This window comes from Meles meles, chromosome 2 (genome assembly GCF_922984935.1).
Source record: "Meles meles chromosome 2, mMelMel3.1 paternal haplotype, whole genome shotgun sequence".
NCBI classification, from domain to species: Eukaryota; Metazoa; Chordata; class Mammalia; order Carnivora; family Mustelidae; genus Meles; species Meles meles.
The window spans coordinates 68,396,452-68,417,764 of NC_060067.1; the positions used below are offsets into that span (position 1 = coordinate 68,396,452).

At 44.9% G+C, this 21,313-nt stretch overlaps 1 protein-coding gene across 3 annotated transcripts in view; it reads right to left on the bottom strand.

Annotated features, from left to right (window-relative positions):
* Positions 1 to 6: 6 nt before the first annotated feature.
* The window catches only part of FAM193A (family with sequence similarity 193 member A), a 159,261-nt gene continuing 137,954 nt past the window's right edge, over positions 7 to 21,313 (bottom strand). For all 3 annotated transcript variants that reach the window (XM_045997105.1, XM_045997106.1, XM_045997104.1), the window contains 3 exons: positions 19,569 to 20,400; positions 9,967 to 10,048; positions 7 to 781 (listed from right to left, as the gene is read on the bottom strand). In XM_045997105.1, coding sequence (XP_045853061.1) covers positions 688 to 781; positions 9,967 to 10,048; positions 19,569 to 20,400 — 1,008 coding nt within the window. In that variant the 3' untranslated portion in view covers positions 7 to 687. The remainder of the gene's footprint in view (positions 782 to 9,966; positions 10,049 to 19,568; positions 20,401 to 21,313) is intronic.

Genomic DNA, 21,313 nt, shown 5'->3' on the forward strand with positions numbered 1-21,313 from the left:
GAAAGCAGCCAGACGAGGTCTTCTGCTGTACTAATGTATTCCATCTTTCAAAAAGAAAGACATGATTTTAATATTACTTAACAATATGTTAAAAAAGTAGCCAGGCAGGCCTCTGTGTTAATACAGTCGTACACTCTCTAACAGACTTGATGGTGTGAGTACTGGGTGGGGTTTTGTTTTTGAACTTTCTCATTCTGCAAGGGATCTTACACAAGCTGGCTACAAGTCAGGGGGGTCAGACACAAACAGCGCAACGTGTACACTCTTAAACAGTAGATTGTGGAGGAGAACGGAAGAGCGCCTGCCCGCCCAGCCCGCCTCGGGTGGGACACAGGGCACACGAGAGCTGAGTGACGGCAGTGCCCTGGCAGGGACAGATGACAGGACAGGGCGAGATGCAGAGGCAACGAGCCACGTGGGTGATGAAACGCGTCTCTGGCCATGGCCCTGGCTCCTGGGCCACGCAGTGGGAAGCCGGCGGGAGCTACTGCTGCAATCCGATGGCCGGCACTGTGCTCACGCCTCACTCACAGATACACGCACACGAGCCACCGACGCGGGCCGAGCGGCGAGTTCTCGGTCTGGGGGTGTCAGGTGCAACGGCCCACCCTGCAGAGCCCTTGGGCAAGCACAGCAGCTCCGGGGCCTGGCCCACCTTCTGCACGTCCCTCTCCAGGCGGTCCTCATTCAGTGGGCAGCAAAAGTGGCTTTTTTCAAGCTAAAATTGGACCAGTTGATGGACAGTCTTTGTCGGGTCTGTCTAGCAGAATCCAAACAGAATCTGTGAAGACAAAGAGCCAAACGGTCACGGAAGAAAACAGCCCATAGCCGAGCTGTGTCAGCAAAGTCCAGTGTCCTCCCAGGATGGGAGGGTGGGGGGAGGACGCTCAGCATGCCAGACCTGCCGTCAAGGTCCCCTCCACATCTGGCCACCCTTCAGAGTGGGGAAAGGCCCTCAGGAGGATGGGGATCCCCTTCTTCAGGGCACTGGCGAGTGCCCTCAATGTCCTCTGGTGTCCTGTGTCCTTCTTTTCCAACCTGTCCTCCAAGGAAGCTGCCCAAGGGATGTTTCTGATGAGCCCATCTGAAAACGTCCAATGGCCACCACCCTGCCCTTCTCCAAGTGTTAAACCATGGAGATCCCAGCCGCCCTCACTGATCCACGAATGCACACCTGAGTGCGAGAGGACATGGGACTTCACACGGTGAGACTTGGTCACAGCGCTGCCACTGACCCCCCAAATCCCTGCACTCAGGGTGGCAGCAGAGGCAGGCCTGCAGCCCTGGGGCCCAGCTCTGGGTCACCCCTGCACACCCAATAGCATCTGAAAAACACCACGTTCTGCCACCTGCTTCCCAGGCAATAATGGCTGATTCTCTATTAAATGAGGAACACTTCCTTTCAAAAGCCTTAACTATGCAGTTTCTGAAGTTCTCACCTGTCCAGCTCTCATGTGAGTAGCAGAAACTTGAATTAAACCTGAAAATGGTTCCTGCTGTCACACAGTGTAGCCTAAGTGTGTTCATTTACATCACTCAACCACAACTCCTTGTGCTGCCTGCTGGGTAGTCTGTGTCCAGATGGACGGAGCCGTGTGTCTGTCCCTGCCCTGCCCCCGAGCGCTGTGCCACCTCCCAGAATTCAACTTCTCTTTCACTGGTCACAGCTGGTCGAACTCTGAGTCTTAGTGGCGTCACCTTTACAACCTTCGTTGTTCACCTTAAAACCTTACAACCAACCTGCCTGGACTGTGTCCCCCTGCTCTGGTGGGCATTCCCAGTGGTCCCCATGAGGCTACATGTGCCCCGCCTCTCCACGCATGGTGGCAAGAACGTCCATGGGTGTCTCTGAGCCAGCTGGAGCCAGGGCCCCAGGCCCCCAGCTCTGCCTCCCCCGCACACCCAAGGCTCTGACACTGCCCGCCCATCGGGCCTCCATGTGGTCTGCCAGGGACCGTGTTACACATCCAGAACACGTGTACCCAGGTGACCGGGACCACAAATGCCTCGATCAGCACACCCCTAACCCAGGTCAGGAAATCCGACCCTGGTGACCCCATGGCACCATGCTGTCCTCTCCCAGGATGCAGCCCGCACCCTGCTGTCTGTGACAATCGCCTACAACCTCGCAGCCCCCCACCCGTAGTCTGTGTGCACTGATTTCTGCCCTTACAGGAACAGTCATCCTGTATCTTTTTCTTCCTGCTTTTGTGCAATTCCCCCAGGAGGCCACCGTGTGCCCATTTCCAAGGTTGTAAGAGCTCCCCCCGCAGGACAGACAGACAACCGCGGGGCTCCGTGAAACGGACGGCTTCGACTTGACCCAATTCTGCCAAACTTCTCCATGGTCGTTGGAGCCACTCTGTGCCCCTGAGGAGTGGGGGAGCCAGTGCCCCTGCACGCCCAGCCCGTCAGGCAGGAAGGCCTCTCCACAAGTCCCTGGTCACGGGTTTCTGCGACAGCCCATCTGTCCACGTGTCGGTCTTTTCCTGCTCTGTCACATGTATCTGTTTTGGTACTAACCCTCCGTGAGGTGCTGCACACACTGTCTCCTCACTTTCTTTAAAGAACTGTTGATTTTAATGTCATTTAATTTATCAATCTTTTTTATTTTATGGTTGGCGTTTTTGAGAAATCTGTCCCTATTTTATCCCAAATAAAAAGGTTTGCTTGTGACATTTAGAGTCTTCCCACCTAGAGCTGACCTTTGAGTAGGATGACGTGAGGATCCAACTGAAAAGTTTTTCTTAAATAAACTTTCACAGCTGCATTTACGAACACACCTTCATTTCCACTGCCGATCTCTTTTGTCATAAACCAAAGCTCAGCATTGTGTAGTCTGTTTCTGTGACTTTCTAAGTCTTTGTAACGGACAAGAAAAGCAGCTCTGTTCTTCCTATACTTCTACAAGGATCAGATCAAACCTAAGTTCGTTTGTTCTTTTGTTTTGTTTAAAATATATATATATTTCAAAGGCTTTATTTGACAAGAGAGAGAGACCTCACAAGTAGACAGAGAGGCGGGCAGAGAGAGAGAGAGGGAAGCAGGCTCCCTGCTGAGCAGACAGCCTGATGTGGGGCTGGATCCCAGGACCCTGGATCCCAGGATCCCAGGACCCATGACCTGAGCCGAAGGCACAGGCTTAACCCACTGAGACACCCAGGTGCCCAGTTCGTTTGTTTCTTGTGTGAACATCACACACTTGCAGGAAAGAAACCAGACATGCACGCTAAAAGAAACTCAGAAGGCAAACACTGGAGCACTAGCAGCAAGCCTGGGACACCGCCTCTAGGCAGTCCCCACCCCAAAACCCAAAAGTAATCACCATTCTGGCTTTTTAGGATCATTTCCTTGCTTTTCTTTATAGTCTTAACACCTCTGTACGGTATAGTATGCCTGAAAATATACGTCACTGAGGTATAATTTATGTACAATAAACTGCAGTTACTACAGAGCTCATAGTGCTGATAAATAAACACATCTGGGTAACTATCCCCCCAATCAAGACACAGAACAGTTCCAGGAAGTCCCTTTGCTGTCATCTCCTCCCTGCCCCAGCCCTAGGTGAACAGTGATCTGCCATCACTGGGATGAATTTGCATTTCCTGGCATCTCAGGTACATGCAACTTCGCAGTATGTACCTGCTGTCTGCCTTCTTGGCCTGAGCACCTGCCTCTGGGCTCCATCTCCATGTCTCATCGGGAGTAAACTTTTCCTCAGTGAGTGGCATCCACCAGACAGACAGAGCACAGTTTCTCTGCTCACCTGCTATGCGCACCTGGGTTGTCCCCAGTTTTTGGCTATTACAAGTGAAATTCTGGAAACATTCATGTACAGATCTTTGTGTGGATACATGCTCTGGCTTCTCTTGGGCAGACAGTCAGGAGTGGAGCTGCTAGACTGAATGGTGTACATTAAAAAGCGTACTTCAATGGAAAGAACCTGGATGTCCATGACAGACAAATGGATAAAGAAGATCTGGTTCATCTATACAAAGGAATATTACTCAGCCATCAGAAAGGATGAAATTTTACCATTTACATCGACATGGATGGAACTGGAGGGTATTACGCTGAGTGAAATAAGTCAGGGAAAGACAATTATATTATCTCACTCATATGTGGAACTGAAGAAACAAAACAGAGGATCAAGGGGGAGGGAAGGAAAAATAAGAGGAAATCAGAGAGGGAGACAAATCGTAAGAGACTCTGAACTCTAGAAAACAGACTGAGGGCTGCTGGAGGGAAAGGGCGGGGATGAAGGGGGATGGTGTCCCTACGGGCAGCAAGGAGGGCGCGTAATGCAAGGAGTACTGGGTGTGATATATAACTGATGCATCACTGACCTCCACCTCTGAGACTAATAATATGTTAATAATGTTATATTATAATAATACATACTATATATTATATAATACAATATATAATATATACTATAATACTAAACTATATTATATAATACTACTAATAATATGCTAGTAAGGCTAGTATGTTAATAACTAATTTTTAAAAATGCAAAAACTGGTTATGTCTAAAAACATTTGTGTCTAAACTGAGCTTTCTATAAACAGGGTATCATGTATATTCTCGTGCTGTGCCTCTGTCCACTCCCGAGTTTGTAGGATCCACACTGCAGACTGTTCTAGCCCGTTCCTCTCCGTGGCTAAGCAGCATTCCATGTGTGACTGTAGCACATGTCCACCCTACACGAATGTGTTTTAAAAACACTCAATTTCACAAAATCCTTCTTGGGCTTTAAAATCTACAGATAAATATTGGGAAGTGAGATAGCTTAACGATATTCACTTTTCTTATTAACGAATACAGGATCCATCCCAGGTCTTCCAAATTCTTCCCTCATGCTTCATCCCTTTCTATGCACAGGTCGTGGGCAACTTCTATTAGATTTATTCATGGAAACTGCATAGATTCTGGAGCTGTTCAAATACCATCTTTATTTAAGCTACATTTTCAAATTATGGATGGCATGGAGAAACTTAACTTCTGTACACTGATCCTATAGCCCATCCCTTTACTAAATTCTTTCTGTTGCTAATTTTTTTGTAATTCTCTTTGTAGTCAGTTAGATCAACTGTTAAGTAAAATGGAATTTTATCTCCTCCTTTCCATTCTTTAAGCCTTTTCATTTCTTTCCTTCTCTTATTATGCTGCCTAGGAACCATGATTTAAGGCTGAACAGAGATGGAAACAGAGCATCTCTGTTTTGCACACGCTTCCATGCTTCCCATTTGAGAAAATGTTTCATGTAGCATTTCTTTACTCTCTTTTGGTAAATCTCCTTTTCAGGTTAAGGATATTTCCTTCTACTATTAGTTTATCTTTTTCTTTTTTTCTTAAATTAATGGAATGCTAATATTTTATCAGATTTTTTTTTCTGAACCTATGGAAATGATCATATGGTTCTTCTTTAATTTGTGGATTTCCTAATAGTAAATATTCCTTGCATTCATTCCTAGGGTACACCAGTTTGGTCAAATATTACTTTTAAAAATACTGTTGGATTTGGAATGTGAAATTTTTTCACATCCAATTAATACTCATGACCAAAACAGATCTGTGACTTTTCATGTTTTCTGTATTGCTTTTAGCAGATTTTGGTATCAAAATCTTCCTTCTCTCCTAAAATGAAATGGGGAGTCTTGTGTTGTCTCCTCCTTTCAATTCTCTGGTAGAATCAGTACAAGGCTGGATCATCTCTATCTCTTTTTTTTAAAAGATTTTATTTATTTGACAGAGAGACAATAAAGGAGAGAACCCAAGCAGCGGGAGAGGGAGAAGCAAGCTCCCACTGAGCAGGGAGCCCGATGCAGGGCTTGATCCCAGGACCCTGGGATCATGACCCAAGCCGAAGGCAGATGCTTAACCAACTGAGCCACCCAGGTGCCCCGGATCATCTCTTTAAAGTTCTGGGAGAACTCTCTGCACAAATGTCAGAATGCACTGGGATTATCTGTAACTACTACTCTGATTTCTTTGATGGCTACTGGATCATTCAGGCTATTTTGTTACTGTGTTGATTTTTTTTTTTTTAAGATTTTATTTTTTTGACAGAAATCACAAGTAGGCAGAGAGAGGGAGGAGAAAGCAGGCTCCCTGCGGAGAAGAGAGCCCGATGTGGAACTCGATCCCAGGACTCTGGGATCATGACCTGAGCCGAAGGCAGAGGCTTTAACCCACTGAGCCACCCAGGCGCCCTACAGCGTTGATTTTGTATTTAAGTTTTAAAATTCATTGTGAAGTTGTTCCCAGTGTTCTCGTATAGTTGAATCACTACAGCACCTGTAGCTATGTGTTCCCTTTTACTTACATAGTCACAAAAGTAAAAAAAACTCTTCTCACTTTGGAAGATGTCAGACACAACAAAAGCAGTGTGTGGTGACATGGGTACAGCCACAGTCCAACTTTGATAATTACCAACATCCTGGTTCTTTTTCATCTAATTACTGTATTGTGTCATTTCTCCCTATTTTATCTTGACCAGTCTCTCAAAGGTTTATTTATCTAGTTAATATTTTCAAAGAGTCAAAGTTTGGCTTTGTTGATCTCCTCTGTATTTGTTTTCTGTTTCACGATTTATGTATTATCCTCTTTTACGCTCTTTGGGCTTATTTGGTTGTTCTTTCCCTAATTTCTCAAACAAAATCCTTAACTCATTAATTTTCAGGTTTTTAAAAACTTACTCGGCAGCCGAAAGGCTTCATTGAAAGAGCGCTCAACAGCAAACTGTCCACAGCCCACAGTTTTCATAGTCAGTGTTTTCTTTCTCTTTTAGTTCCAGGTATTTTTAAATGTCTACAGTGGTTTCTTACTGAACCCATGAGTTAAACATATGTGCTTTCAGATATCCAAATACTTAGGAACTTAAAAATTTACTGTTGTAAATTGCCAACTTAAATGTGATGCGGTCAGGGGATACAATTATACATATTCATTCTCTTAAACTTCTGACCCTTGCTTTCTGTGGCCCAGTACCCACTCCACTTCTGTGAGTGTTCCCCGTGTGCCCAGAACACAGATGCCCTGTTCCCTGGATGCACTCTCCTCTGTACTCATCTTCCACATCCATGGGGACAACGCCCGACAGGGACAGTGGATCTGATTCTCGATACAGCCCGAACTAGTTCCTATTTGTATTCTGAGGCTATTTCATTAAGCACCTAGTTTAAAATTTCTATGTCTTCCTCACACATTGAATCTTTTAGCACTAAATAGCAACCTTTATCAGTCCCTTTTATTAATCCATATTCTCTTTGATAATAACATAATAACAGAACAGTTTCCTTTCCCTCTTTACTTCTACCTTTCTACTCACTGTGTTTTAGGTATGTTCTTATAATTGGTATGTGTGTGTGCACATGTGCATGTGTGTAAGCTTGTGTGTGTGTGTGTGTGTGTGTTTAAAATCGTCAACACAGGGCGCCTGGGTGGCTCAGTGGGTTAAGCCGCTGCCTTCGGCTCAGGTCATGATCTCAGGGTCCTGGGATCGAGTCCCACATCGGGCTCTGCTCGGCGGGGAGCCTGCTTCCCTCTCTCTCTCTCTGCCTGCCTCTCTGCCTACTTGTGATCTCCTGTCTCTCGCTGTCAAATAAATAAATAAAAATAAAAAAAAATTAAAAAAAAAATCTTTAAAATCGTCAACACAATCTGAGTAACTTTTTTATTGTCTATTACGGTTGCTGATAAAACTGAACTTGTGTCTCCCGTGTTCTTAAACTTTATTTACTATACTTTATGTTTACTTTTTTGAGTTTTGATTTTTTTCCTTCTACAGATTAGCAATTTACACATCCTATTTCTATTCTTTTAATGCTTACTTGTAAAAGTGTATCACCCATTTAGCTTCAAGTCTGAATATTAAATACTAAACTGTTAAATACCTCAACAGAAAAGGACTTTTTTTTTTTTTTAATCTAGCTTACATACTATTGCTGTTCAGTACTGTGGTTCTTTCAGACATGTCAATTAGACATTATCACTCTGTCGTTACAAAGAAAATGTTTTATTTAACATTTATCAGGCGGTTTCTCTCTCCTTCCTACAAATTACACTATCTTTCTGAGATGAGTATCTTCTTCTCTTGAAGATATATATATATTTTTAAACACAGATCTCTTTGGAGCAAGTTCTTGCAATTTTTCTCTACTATGGAAAAGAAGAGGTTTGTGGGATACATAGTTACAGACTGAGAACTTTCTCTCAAAGCTGTAAATCTCACTCCATGGTCTTCTGGTTTCACATCTGCTATGTTGAGGAATGGATTTTCATTTGTTTATCCCACTGGTGTATGTTGCACAGCTTTTGCATTTGTAGATCTGGATTTCTCATTAGCTCCGCACAATCCCCAGGTGCTGTATCTCTTCAAATACAGCTCTCCTGTAGACTCCACCTTCTTCTCAGGCAGCTCCAGTCAACTGTCTATCAGACTCAGTCTCTCCTCCATGTGTCTGAAGCTCTTTCTTCTTTTCTAATGTCCTTGTATGTGGGTGCATTCTGGGTACCTCTTTCAGATCATTCTTCCAGTTCACTAATTCCCTCTTTAGCAGTGCCTACTCTATTTATCATGAATCTATTAACATCTTGATTTTAATCATTACATTTTTCTTCTAAATGTTTCTTTTCCCCAGGTCTTAGGTGTTTGATAATCTTTGTTGATAAGGTCATGCATGATTTTAAAGGATATGGTCTACAGGTCTACCTTAGGAAAATATCTCTCCAAAGTTCCGCATTTATCCACAAAATGCTCCCCAGAATCCAGTTTCGGGGCAATTTGTCTTAGTAACTCAAGTGATCTGCCTACAGATTCTTCCAGACTTTGTACATACTTCTGTCACCTGAGAATGACAGTTCCATTTCTTCCTTCTGATTCTTGTCCCTTTTGTTTCTTCTTACACCTTCACAAACAGAAGTTGTAACAATGGGCATCCTTATCTCTTTTCTTTTTTAATCTCAAGGGACAGCTGTTAATGTTTCACTGTAATATGGCATTTATAACTACGGCATTTATTGTATAACATGGATACCTTTTATTATGTTAAGGATATGCCTATCTAGTCCTATGTTAAGAGTTGTTATTAGAATGAACATCCAACTTTAGCAAACACTTTACTCTGCCTGTGGAGATACACACACACATACACATTATAAAATAAATATAATTTCCAAAATCATCTAGAATTCTATAATATTTCATTTATTTTTATCTTTTATTTTTTCTAAATAGGCTCCACGATGGGCATGGAGCCCAATGCTGGGTTTGAACTCCTGACCTTGAGATTGAGGCCTGAGCGGAGATCAGTAATCAGATGCTTAATCAACTGAGTTGCCCAGACACTCCTACAGATTTCAGATAGGAGTTAATGGCTTTCTGCACTGCAAACTAACTGCTTCTTTGGGGTGTGTATGTGTGTATTATCTGAAAAAAACAGGTTAAAGAAAGAACAAGGAACTTTAAAATGAAATTTGCTTGCCATAATTCACAAAGTACATAAAATACTATTGAACACAGTACTAATGAAATCTGCTTATCAGGAAAACTGAGCAAATCTCTGAAATGTTACCTTTCTCCTTAAAAGCGTGCCGTATCAGTGTGTTCCAATGTTAGCACGTGTGGATGGCTGGGGCCGCTCATGAGAACATAGCTATTGGGCCCCTCCCCACAGTGACTCCACAGGTCTGGGCAGGGGCCTGTGTGCCCCAGTGATGCTGCTGGTCTGGAGCTACGGTCCTCAACCAGTCTTCACACACAGGAGTGGGGACCAGGTGTGAGGGTGAGTGAGGAGGCCCCTGTGTGTGCTAGCGCTGTGAGGGGACGTGTGTGACAGGCCACTTGGATAGCTGACAGAACCTGTGTCCAGGACAGCTGGCAATGCTATGGGAGGGTCAGGAGGGTCATGTATGGCAGCTGTGAAAGCCTCATTATTTCAGACAGAAAGGCTTAGCACTTACCTTTTGAAATATTCCACTTCCCTCTCTGTCTCATCCATATCCACACTGTCTAGGTCGATATCTTTAGGCAGAAAGACATCATCTGTAAAATGAAAGAAAAGAGGCAAGTCAGATTACAAAAGAACAGATCACTTGGCTTTACTTAATTTTAACAATTTCACAAACTGAAAATTTTCTCAAAAATGAAACTTTACAAATAGCCAAGGAAGGGCAGATATATCTCACCTGCTTGTGAACATCCAGGTTCAACTTCAAAATTATGGAACTCATAAGTCTGCTGAGCACAACTGTGGCTCTAGGTCCCACTAGAAGAGACCTGGCACCCGGATGCCCGAAGGGACTGGCCTTTACTTGACACATTTACTTGACACATTTCCATGATGGGAGAACCCTTGAGAAGATTCCTAGAAATCTGTCATGCTTGCAAGGCCAGAGTCTGTCCTATGTCCCTGCTAGAAGGTGGGAAGGAGTGGGGCATGCTAGTGAACAGAACCCCAGAAGGCAGCCTCATGGTGAAGCAAATGCTGTCCCTTGCAAGTGCCCCTTGCAGCAACAGGACATGACTAACATCAACCTCTATAGGAAGATGGCTCCCCCAGGCATTTAGTTTCTACATGCAACATCCCATAGACATCATCAAACACTTTTCAGGCTGTTCCAATAAAAAGCAAGGCTGTACTTCACTTTTCAGTTAAATCACCCTCTCTGAAACAGGCCAGATGCAGGGAGACTAAGGATTCAGGATTACTCCAACTCCTAGAATCTCAGCAAGTTTGAGGGCTTCAACTTCTTGCTTCTTCTCTGCCCACCCTGTCTGCTGGGCAGGGTGGGACCTGTGGGACGCTGGGCACTTGCTGGCCCTGGGGTGCCAGAGGCTACACCAGTGCACAGCTGGGCTGCTGGGAAGGCTGGCGGTGCAGACACAACACCTGTCCCCATCATTAGCAACACCTGGCCCCATCAACACCAGGCCCCATCATCCAAGGAACGTACAGAGTCTCCACTTCCCTGCAGACTTGAGCATGGGATAATTTTCTGTCATCTTTAGAAAACAGACATACTTTTTTTCCCTTCACTGGGGCACCACCACAGGAGCATAAGACATGGTTCAACTGTGTAACAGCAGCTGTCATTTTTGCTGACTTACACCATCAGGCAGAGGGCCATCCCATTTGTGAGTTCACAGAAATGTCCGGGAAGAGCTTCCCTACAGGGACTTGTATGACCATAGCCTCTCCCACCCCACCTCTGCCGATACCCAGAGCTCCCCGTGCCCAGCTTTCCTCTCTCCACGGGGATGCCAACACCCTCAAACCTTTACCACTGCCCCAGACTGCTTTCCTGAGTTGCAGTGCCCTGAAGCTAGATCTACGGGCATCTGCCCCCTGGTAAGGGCAAAAGTGTGTCCCTCGCCGACCGCTGCAAGCACGCTCCATTTCTGACAGGGTCCCTCCGGCCCCGTCTTACTCTCATGTCATCATACCTTCTATGGGCCAGGCAAGTTCTCTGTGAATAGTCTGGCACCTCCTATCTCTATCCACTGCTGCCAAAACAGTGCTGGCCTTCACCAGCCTCCCAGCTGGGCTCCTTGGGCCCAGTTCCCACCCTGCCCAAGCCAGGGAGCGCAGAGTCATCCTACAACACATTGAGTCACAGTTGCCCTGCTTCCACAGCCCAACCATTCTTCCTCAGCCACCAAGACTATTCCGACTGGGCCTCTGTCTAGGTGTTCACGTGCAGACCTTGCCTGGCTGCCGACTAGACTCACTGAGGCCCAGTTCAAAGAAGTGCTGGTGTATGAAGAAGGGTGAAATGGGGCAGGGGTGTTTAGAGATATAAATGAAAGTGAAGTCTAGGAAAGCAAGTCTCTGATCAACAGTCTTCCATTACTAGTTCTGGAAGAGGAACAACCACAAAAGCAACCAGAGCAGGTATATCTTCTGGAAAAGCTGCCTTACAAAGCAATTTTTAATCTTCCTTTCTTCTGGTAAGAATAATCAATACTGAACATCTTGGTATAAGAAAAAAAAGTGACAGAACCATAACCAGATTCAGTACCAGGAAGACATTTCTCACAACAGCAAAGCTACGTTAATCAGAGTAGAAAGTGTGACCCAAGGATTCATACCCAGCCAGGTTAGGCTTTCTGTATATCATTAAGACTATAGGAAACAGTTTGCTTTGCAGAGCTCAGAGAATTCTGTACCCCTGACCCTGACTTGAGGACATGCGCCCAAGGGTGAAGAGGACAGGGAACATCTCACAGGAGGACCAACACAAGCACGGGATGTCATCAGCTGGAAACCCACGAATACCCTGTGTCTGACACAGCAGAAATAATCCAGCTGGGAAATGGGGAGAAGACTGCAAAAGGGGGAAGTGAGAAGGATGGAAGCAGCTCATGGACTGTTGTCCAGGCAGAAAGTAGGTGTCAGAGATCTGCCTTGAAGCCCACTGTGGAAGGTAAGCAAGGAAACCAAGGATGGGGCACGAAAGGTACAAGCGTGGAGGAATGCACTCAGGCAAGACTGCCAAGTTTCTCAAACACCAATGATTTTCAAAAATAAAAGCTAAGAAAACACATCATATAGAAAAAGAAACAGCAAATATAAAATACACAGAGTAATTATAAAATGTCATTGGAGCTGAGAAGAAACACACAGTAGTAATAAATGCAAATGGGCTATACAGATAAGATTTTCCATTTGTGGCTCACAAAGCAGGACTGAAGATTTGTGCTGTCTGAAATCAGAGAACGAGCTAACACTGAGGGACGCAGCGATGAGAGCAGAGGTGCCCCGCCAGGCGAGTGGAGACACGGAGAGAGAAGGGTCAGCGATCACCATCTTAGACAAAGTAGAATTCAAGGCAAAAGCATAAAAACACAACGAAAGGACATTTCTTAGCATTAAACCCCGCAATTCACTAAGAAAGTATTACAGTTAAGAATGGGCACCAAATACAAACACCACCTTTATAAAGCAAAACTGCAAGAGAGACAAGAAAACCTAGAAACTCATTAATAATGAATAACGGAAGACAGGTCAAGAGGACAAAAAACCAGGAAGGAAACAGAAGACCTAACCCTAAATATTATTTATCAATATGTCATGCAGCTATATACATTCAAATTTCATGATAACAGAAAAAATACACATTTATGGGTATATAAAGCAGTCAAAAAAGCTGGCCACAAGAAAAATATCAGTAAATTCCATAAAGCAGAAATATGAACAATATTCTCTGATTACAATACAGAAAACTTAGATATTATTGGAGCCTGAGCGGCTCCATGCTATGATCCTGGGGTTCTGGGATCAAGCCCAGTATTAGGCTTCCTGCTTGGCAGGGAGTCTGCTTCTCCCTCTACTTCTGCCACCCCCGCACCCCACTCCTTTTCTCTCTCTCAAATAAAAAAAAGTCTTAAAAACAAAAGAAAGAAGGAAAGACTCTCCCACCTGGAAACCTAAAAGGCATTATTCAACTACTGGACAAAGGGGGGATAAAAACAAAGAAATTCCTGAACTTCTTAAAACAAAACAAAACAATATGCCAATGGAAACATTATCAGGCTGAGGTATATTTAAAGGAATGATCAAAGGAAAATTTGAAATGCTCAATACTTTGATCAATAAAAATGATGGAATGAAAACAAATGAACTGAATTCCCAAATCAAAAAATTAGAGGGGCGCCTGGCTCAGGTCATGATCCCAGGGTCCTGGGATCGAGCCCTGCATCAGGCTTGTCGGGAACCCTGCTTCTCCCTCTCCCACTCCCTCTGTTTTGTGTTCCCTCTCTCGCTGTGTCTGTCTCTGTCAAATAAATAAATAAAATCTTTTTTAAAAATAAGAAAGTAAACAACAAAGTGAAAGCAAGAACAGGAAGAAAATAAAGATACTGGTAGGAATTGATGAGATATTAGGAAGAACAACAGTAAACCTGGTTAATGAATAAAGAGCCTGTTTTTAAAAAAAATGAATAAAACAAACTGTTTTTTCTTTCTTCTTTTTTTTTTTAAGTGGGCTCCATGTCCAATGTGGGGCTTGAACTCATGACCCTGAGATCAAGAGTCATATGTCCCACCCACTGATCCAGTCAGGCAGCCCCCAAATAAAAGACAAACTATTAACTAGCTAAAAGAAAGAGAATGGGAACAGAACACAAATACATAAAACACGGAATGGTGATGAAAATAACCTCACTGGGAGGCAGTCTACAACAGCAGAGGAGTAGGAAACCTTAGTTTTGTCTGGCCCCAGAAATTCAGCTAGATAGCCACCAAATCATTCTGAACACCTGCGAACTCAACCAGAGATCGAAGATAAGAATAGCAGCAACTCTATGAACAGGAAAGCAATCACTTTCTGGACGGTAGGAGGTGCGGAGAAGTGAATCCGGGGCAATATACGGGAGGACAGACCATGGGGGAGGGAATCTCCATCAAGCCGGCTCCTGGCAGTGAGAGAGCTGCGGAGCACAAAATCAGAACTTTCAGAAGTCTGCTCCATGGAGGGACATCGCTCCAGAGGTTTAAGTGAGGGGTAGAGCCCTCTTGGGGAAACTGTGGTCTCAGGACCCACGGGGTCACAGAAAGACCGGGGATACCTGCCTGAGTGTGGCAGAGCTCCCAGGTATCAGAGCGGGAAGGTGGCTGCAAAGAAACCCAAGATAAACCTAACCCAAGAGGCAGAAGATCTATACTCAGAAAACTATAGAACACTCATGAAAGAAACTAAGGGAGACCCAAAGAAATGGAAAAATGTTCCATGCTCAAGGATTGGAAGAACAAATACTGTTAAAATGTCTATGCTACCCAGAGCAAGCTACACATTCAATGCAATCCCTATCAAAAATACCACTCACTTTTTTCACAGAGCTGGAGCAAATAATCCTAAAATTGGTGTGGAACCTGAAAAGACCAAATAGCCAAAGAGCCAAAGCAATGTTTAGAAAGAAAACCAAAGCTGAGGGCCTCACAAATCTGGACCTCAAGCTCTATTACAAAGCTGTGATCATCCAGACAGTATGGTACTGGCACAAAAACAGACACATAGATCAATGGAACAGAATAGAGAGCCAAGAAATAGACCCTCAACTCTATGGTCAACTAATCTTTGACAAAGCAGGAAAGAATAGCTAATGGAAATAAAATAGGCTCTTCAACAAATGGTGTTGGGAAAATTGGACAGCCACATGCAGAAGAATGAAACTGGACCATTTCCTTACATCACACACAAAAACAGACTTAAAATGGATGAAACAACTAAATGTGAGACAGGAATCCACCAAAATCATAGAGGAGAACACAGGCAGCAACTTCTTCAACTTCAGCCACAGCAACGTCTTGCTGGACATGTCTCCAAAGGCAAGGGAAACAAAGGCAAAAATAAACTACTGGAACTTCATCAAGACAAAAAGCTTTTTCATAGCAAAGAAAAGAGTGGACAAAACCAAAAGACAACCAACAGAATGGGAGAAGATATTCGCAAATGACATATCAGGTATAGGGCTAGTATCCAAAATCTATAAAGAACTTATCAAACTCAATGCCCAAAGAATAATCCAACCAAAAACCGGCAGAAGACACGAACAGATATTTTTCCAAAGAAGACATACAAATGGCTAACAGACATGTGAAAAAATACTCAACATCACTCAGCATCAGGTAAATACAAATCAAAATCACAATGGCATATTACCTCACACCAGTCAGAACGGCTAAAATTAACAAGTCAGGAAACAACAGGTCTTGGTGAGGATATGGAGAAAGGGGAACCCTCATGCACTGCTGGTGGGAATGCAAGCTGGTGCAGCCACTCTGGAAAATATGGAGGTTCCTCAAAAAGTTAAAAATAGAACAGCTCTATGACCCAGCAACTGCACTACTGGGTATTTACCCCAAAGATACAAATGTAGTGACCCAAAGGGGCACAGGCACGCCAATGTTTATAGCAGCAAAGTCCACAACAGATGTCCATTGACATCTGAATGTCATGGATAAAGAATGATAAAGAATGAATGGATAAAGAAGATGTGGTATACATATACAATGGAATATTACACAGCCATCAAAAACCCAAAATCTTGCCATTTGCAATGACGTGGATGGAACTAGAGAGTATTATGCTAAGCAAAATAAGTCAATCAGACAAAGATGATTATCATATGATTTCACAAATCTGTGGAACTTAAGAAACAAAACAGAGGATCATAGAAAAGAGAAAAAAATAAGATGAAACAAGGGAGGGAGACAAACCATAAAAGACTCTCAGTCACAGGAAACAAACTGAGGGTTGCTGGGGAGGAGGCGGAGGGATGGGTAACTAGGTGATGGATGTTAAGGAGACCATGTGATGTAATGAACACTGGGTATTATATAAGACTGATGAATCACAGGCTTGCACCTCTGAAACCAATAATACATTATATGTTAATTAATAGAATTTATATCAAAAATGTTTAAAAAAGAGAAAATAGCCATTGAAAAATAAGCTTTTAAATGTAAATAAGCTGGAAAATCTAACTAAAAGAACAATTTACTATAGAAATATAGTTTATTAAAATTAACCTTATTAGAAACAGAAATACCAAATAGACCAATTTCCATTTCTCTCTTTTTCAGAGACACCAACGAAGGGTTCTGTATGGCATGCAGGCACTCGAGTTCGTATGGAAGCACAGAAAAGCAAGAACAGCTGGGACCACAGTGGAGAAGAGTAGGGAGGAGAGGCCTTCCTGAAGTGCAAGGGGCCCCAGAGTAACGAGCTCAGTACACCGGCGGCACATAGGGAAGCAAGGAGGAAACAACAGAAAGTCAGTAGACGCAAGGTCACAGGGAAACTGAGTGTAGCACAAAGGAGGCACTGTGAACCACGAGGCAAGATGAATTTTTAGTAACTGGTACTGGGTCAGGGGCTAACCATTTAAGAAGAGATAATCCTGTACCCATGGCTCACATGATAACCAAGAAAACTCTCTCAATGCACTGAGGCTAAATGAGAAAGACAGAACCCCACAAATGCTGGAAGACAGGCACACTCCTCTTCTACTTCAGTGTTAGAGTAATGCTTTCCGACCACTGTTTACAATCCAGAGGCACTGAAAGATCAACGAAATGACTATATAAAACTGAGAAAGAAAACCTCTGCATGGCTGGAAAGCATCGCAGACATGGTCCAAAGAAGTATGTATCTGCAGTCTGTGATGCAGGTAAAATGCCAATTAATATTCCTAATGTATGGAAAGGCTCTTAAAAATGCAAGGAAAGAGACCAAAAACCTAAATCAAAAACAAGAAAAAAATATGAACAGAAAACTCACAAAAAAGCAACAACAGTCCTTTAAAATATGACCTTACTGTAATTAGAGAAAAATGCAAATGAAAGCTACATTGCGGACTGATGTCACCTCCTGTCTTAGCTCAAGTCACCAGCCTGACAAGACTGTCAGCGCCAGGCCTTCGCCTTCTGACTCGGTGCTCCGCTTTGCTGGGAGTTCCCCACCAAATAGCTCCCAGGGCAGCCTGGCCAGTAATCACAAGCCCCAGGAACCCAGACGGCTGCAGAAGAGCTCCGTGCTCCCCACGCACCGTGCTTTCCGGAACATGTTCAGTTGGCAGGAGGGGCAAACAAAGGGCAAAAGCTCTAGCGTGCTACCTTTTGTGTAAAAGAAAGAAACTGAGTAGTACCTACAGGGAGTGGGTGGAAGTGAGGAAGAAAAGGGAAAACCAGGCTGGGGGCAGGGGGAAATCAACCCAGAGGGAAGGCAAACAGAAACAAAGGCGCCTAGAGTTGAGGCTGCACTGCAGTGTGCTGGAGTCCTGGCCCACTGCTCCCTGCCCCTGATCACTGCTCCCCACCCTGGGCCACTGCTCCCCGCCCTGGGGCGGCTGCTTCCCTCCCTAGACTACTGCTCCTGCTTGTGCCCTCAGCCTAGAGACAAAAGAACCGTGAAGACGTCACTAAGCAAGGCCACCACAGTCACTAAGCAAGCCCACTGTTCACAGCGGGGAGGGTGAGCAATTCTGAATCTGCTTTAGTAAAGCACAGCCCTGGTGAGAGGAGGCAGGCGGAGAGGTGACAGGGAGTGCCGCTGGAGCCAACCGTGTGAACTCGTGGTTTTCACTACAGAAATGACATCAGATGCTAGTGTAGGCTGCGTGCACCCCCCCGCCCCACGCCCCGACTCCTGGCTGTGTCAAAAGGAAGGGTCTGGTAGCAACAACACAGCAGCAACACCAAGTTTCTAAATGGCACTCTCCTCTGGAAAGAACCAGGGCTCCCTGGAAAATGGCAGATTCAGCGCTGGGACAGGGAAAGTACAGAATAAGCCCAGAACACCTCCCTGTGCCAGGAAGTACGCAAGTGCTCCAAGAATAGTGGGGTCCGGGGGCCTTCGAGGGGGCACACACTGACTGCATCTAGGAAAGCCAGAGGACCAAACACGTAGTGTCAGTAAAGGACTATAATCTATAGCACAAAGTAAGTCTCCATGAATCCACCGTGATATAAATAACTAAACAAATGAAAACCATACGTGGGGCACGGGGGAAGGAAAGTGCCTCCCATAGAGTACCAAATAAAAAATGTGCAAGGAATAATGATGTTAAAACATCACTATGTGGCAAACAACTCAGGAACAACCAACCACTCTGAGCAAGACTCACTGGCGGATGTTCCCACCAGCAGGAAACCCACATCCCCATCAGACATTTCCCCTTCCGTGCCCCCCATGGCAGACACCAGCAAGGACCCAGCAACTCCATGGCATTCCCGCCCAAAACACACAATCTGAATCTGACCATGAAGAAATGGCACATAAAACCAAACTGAGGGACACCTGGCTGGCTCAGTGGGTTAAAGCCTCTGCCTTCGGCTCAGGTCATGATACCAGGGTCCTGGGATCGAGCCCCGCAATGGGTTCTCTGCTCAGCAGGGAGCCTGCTTCCTCCTCTTTCTCTCTCTGCTTACTTGTGATCTCTGTCAAATAAATAAGTAAAATCTTAAAAAAAAAAGTTGGCCTAACGCTCAGGGACTAATTTATTAAAAAAAATAAAACAAAACAAAAAAAATCAAACTGAAATTATTCAAAATAAATTACTCTAAAAAATAGAGACTGACTTTAGAAATGTCAAGGTCATGAGAAACTGAAGAACCAATTCATTCAAGGAAATTAAGGAGATCTGACAGGTGACCTGGACTGAATCCTGTGTCAGGAACTGGAGAAACAGCAAGAAGGTCTATAATTAGATCATGCTACAGTATATAGTATATATTAATTTCTTAATTCTGATAACTGTATCTGTGGTTTTGTAAGAGACTATCTTTGTTTCAAGGAAATATACAGTGAAGTATTTAAGGGCAAAGGGGCTTCATGTCTGAAATTACTCTCCTTTGGGGGAAAGAGAAAGAGAAAGCAGATGTGGTAACAGTGATTTGGGGGATTCTTTCTACGTCTATAATTATTCCAAAAAAGCAACACAAAACAACAACGGCCACATGTGTCTCCCTGCTGTGGCAAAGCCACAAGAAGCCCAAAGCCACGAGAGGCAAGGCAGCACCCGGCGACGGGGGCCGGCCACACTTCCCTGGCTCCCGATTTACCGATTGAACTGCTGACTCTGTCTCCTTTCTTCTTCCTGTTTTTCTTGCCCTTGCCCTTGGGCTGCGGAGAGTCCGCAGGCACCAGCTTGCTGTCCTGAGGGTGTTCACTGGGGGAGGCGGGCTCTGGCGGGGCTGGATTCAACCGTTCTTCCTTGACGTGGTTCAGCTGCTTTTTGTTATTGTTGTTACTGTTCACTTTTCTCTCCTCCTTTTTCTGCTCTGCCAGGGAAGTGAGGTCAAGCACTTTCGCCTTCGACTCAGTCTGGGGCCGGGGTCTGGGATGGCCCTCGGAGACTCTGGGAGGCTCGGCCGGCTTCCTCGCCAGCTCGCTGCTGGCCTTGCTGGTCTGCTTGAGCTTTTGCTTGCCGCTCCCTTCTTTGTGCTGATGCACCATGTCAAGGAGAAAAGACAGCGGCTCCTGCTGCTTCGCACTGACCTCCTTTGGGAGGAGGAGCCTGGAGTCCCTGGAGTCCACGGGGCTGGCAGCGTCCCCGTCAGCCCCCGGACCCGGCCTGGGCTCCGTGTGGTCCCCATGTCTGGCAGGAGAGTGAGATGAGGTTTCTGGTTCTTCCATTTGCTCTAGTGAGCCATTGTGCATGTTTTCAGAGTTAGATACAGACTCTGCTGCTGCCTGGAAGTTTCTAGCAAGCATGTCCAACTTGGGACAGTCTTTACTTGGCCTCTCCTTCTTCTTCTTTTTCACGGCCCTCAGCTTTTGAAGCTCCTGAAGCCGCTGAAATTCCTCCTCCTCCTCCTGCCGCCTCTGCTCCTCACGGAGGTGCAGGTGCCCCCGGGCCCGGGCCTCTGCTTCTAAGCGAGCCTTCTCCTCCAGCTGCCGTGGGAAAAGAAGAGGCAACTTAAGACAACAGTTGAGTGTTCTTACGTTAAGGCATTAAAAACAACAACAACAAAAACCTTAAAAACAAATCATATAGTAAGAATACAAACCCTGAAACAGCTTATAATAAGCCAAATAGCTTAAAACATACCTAACCCAAATTATTTTACTCTCCAGAATGATCAGATTTAATCTTTCTACTAAAATGTACACTTGTCACTTTATTGGTTGTGGCGGGGGTGGGGGTGCTGGTTAACAAGATCTCCCTTAGAGCTTTTGCCCTAGTGGCACTTCTTTAAAACAAGGTCAGGGGTGCCAGGTGGCTCAGCCAGTTCAGTATCTGACTCTTGATCTCAGCTCAGGTCTCAATCTCATAGTCGTGAGTTCGAGCCCTGCACCAGGCTCTGCGCTGGCTGTGGAGCCTCCTAGAAAAATTAATAAAATAAAGCAAGGTCAAAGCAGCTGCTGCATCACCCTCCCCTTCGTGTGCAGTGGCTGGATGACAGGACTAATCAGCTAACCAGTGGCTGGCACGCTGCCTCTCCAGGCCAGGCTGGGCCTTCACGTACATGTCAATGGGGCAGGTATAGAATGTGTACTGAAAACTTGAATTCCTTTTTTCCAGTCTAGCAGAGCATCCAAACTCCCAACATATGTCCACCAGTGTGACAGAGCAAGCGGCACCCTAACACGTTCCACGTCACCACACAGCCAACAGACACTGGCTACTTCCACCCTCCAGCTTGGCATGAAGTTCATTTTCAGTCAAGTGAAGACTAGACTTCACCGGTGACTCCTATTCCAGGGGCCTCCACGGAAACTATTCCTTTTGCTCAGAAAACAAATGAAGGCTGTGAAGAGTGCATGATTCTGCATCCCTGAGCTCCTCCAGTAAAAGACTCTGGCA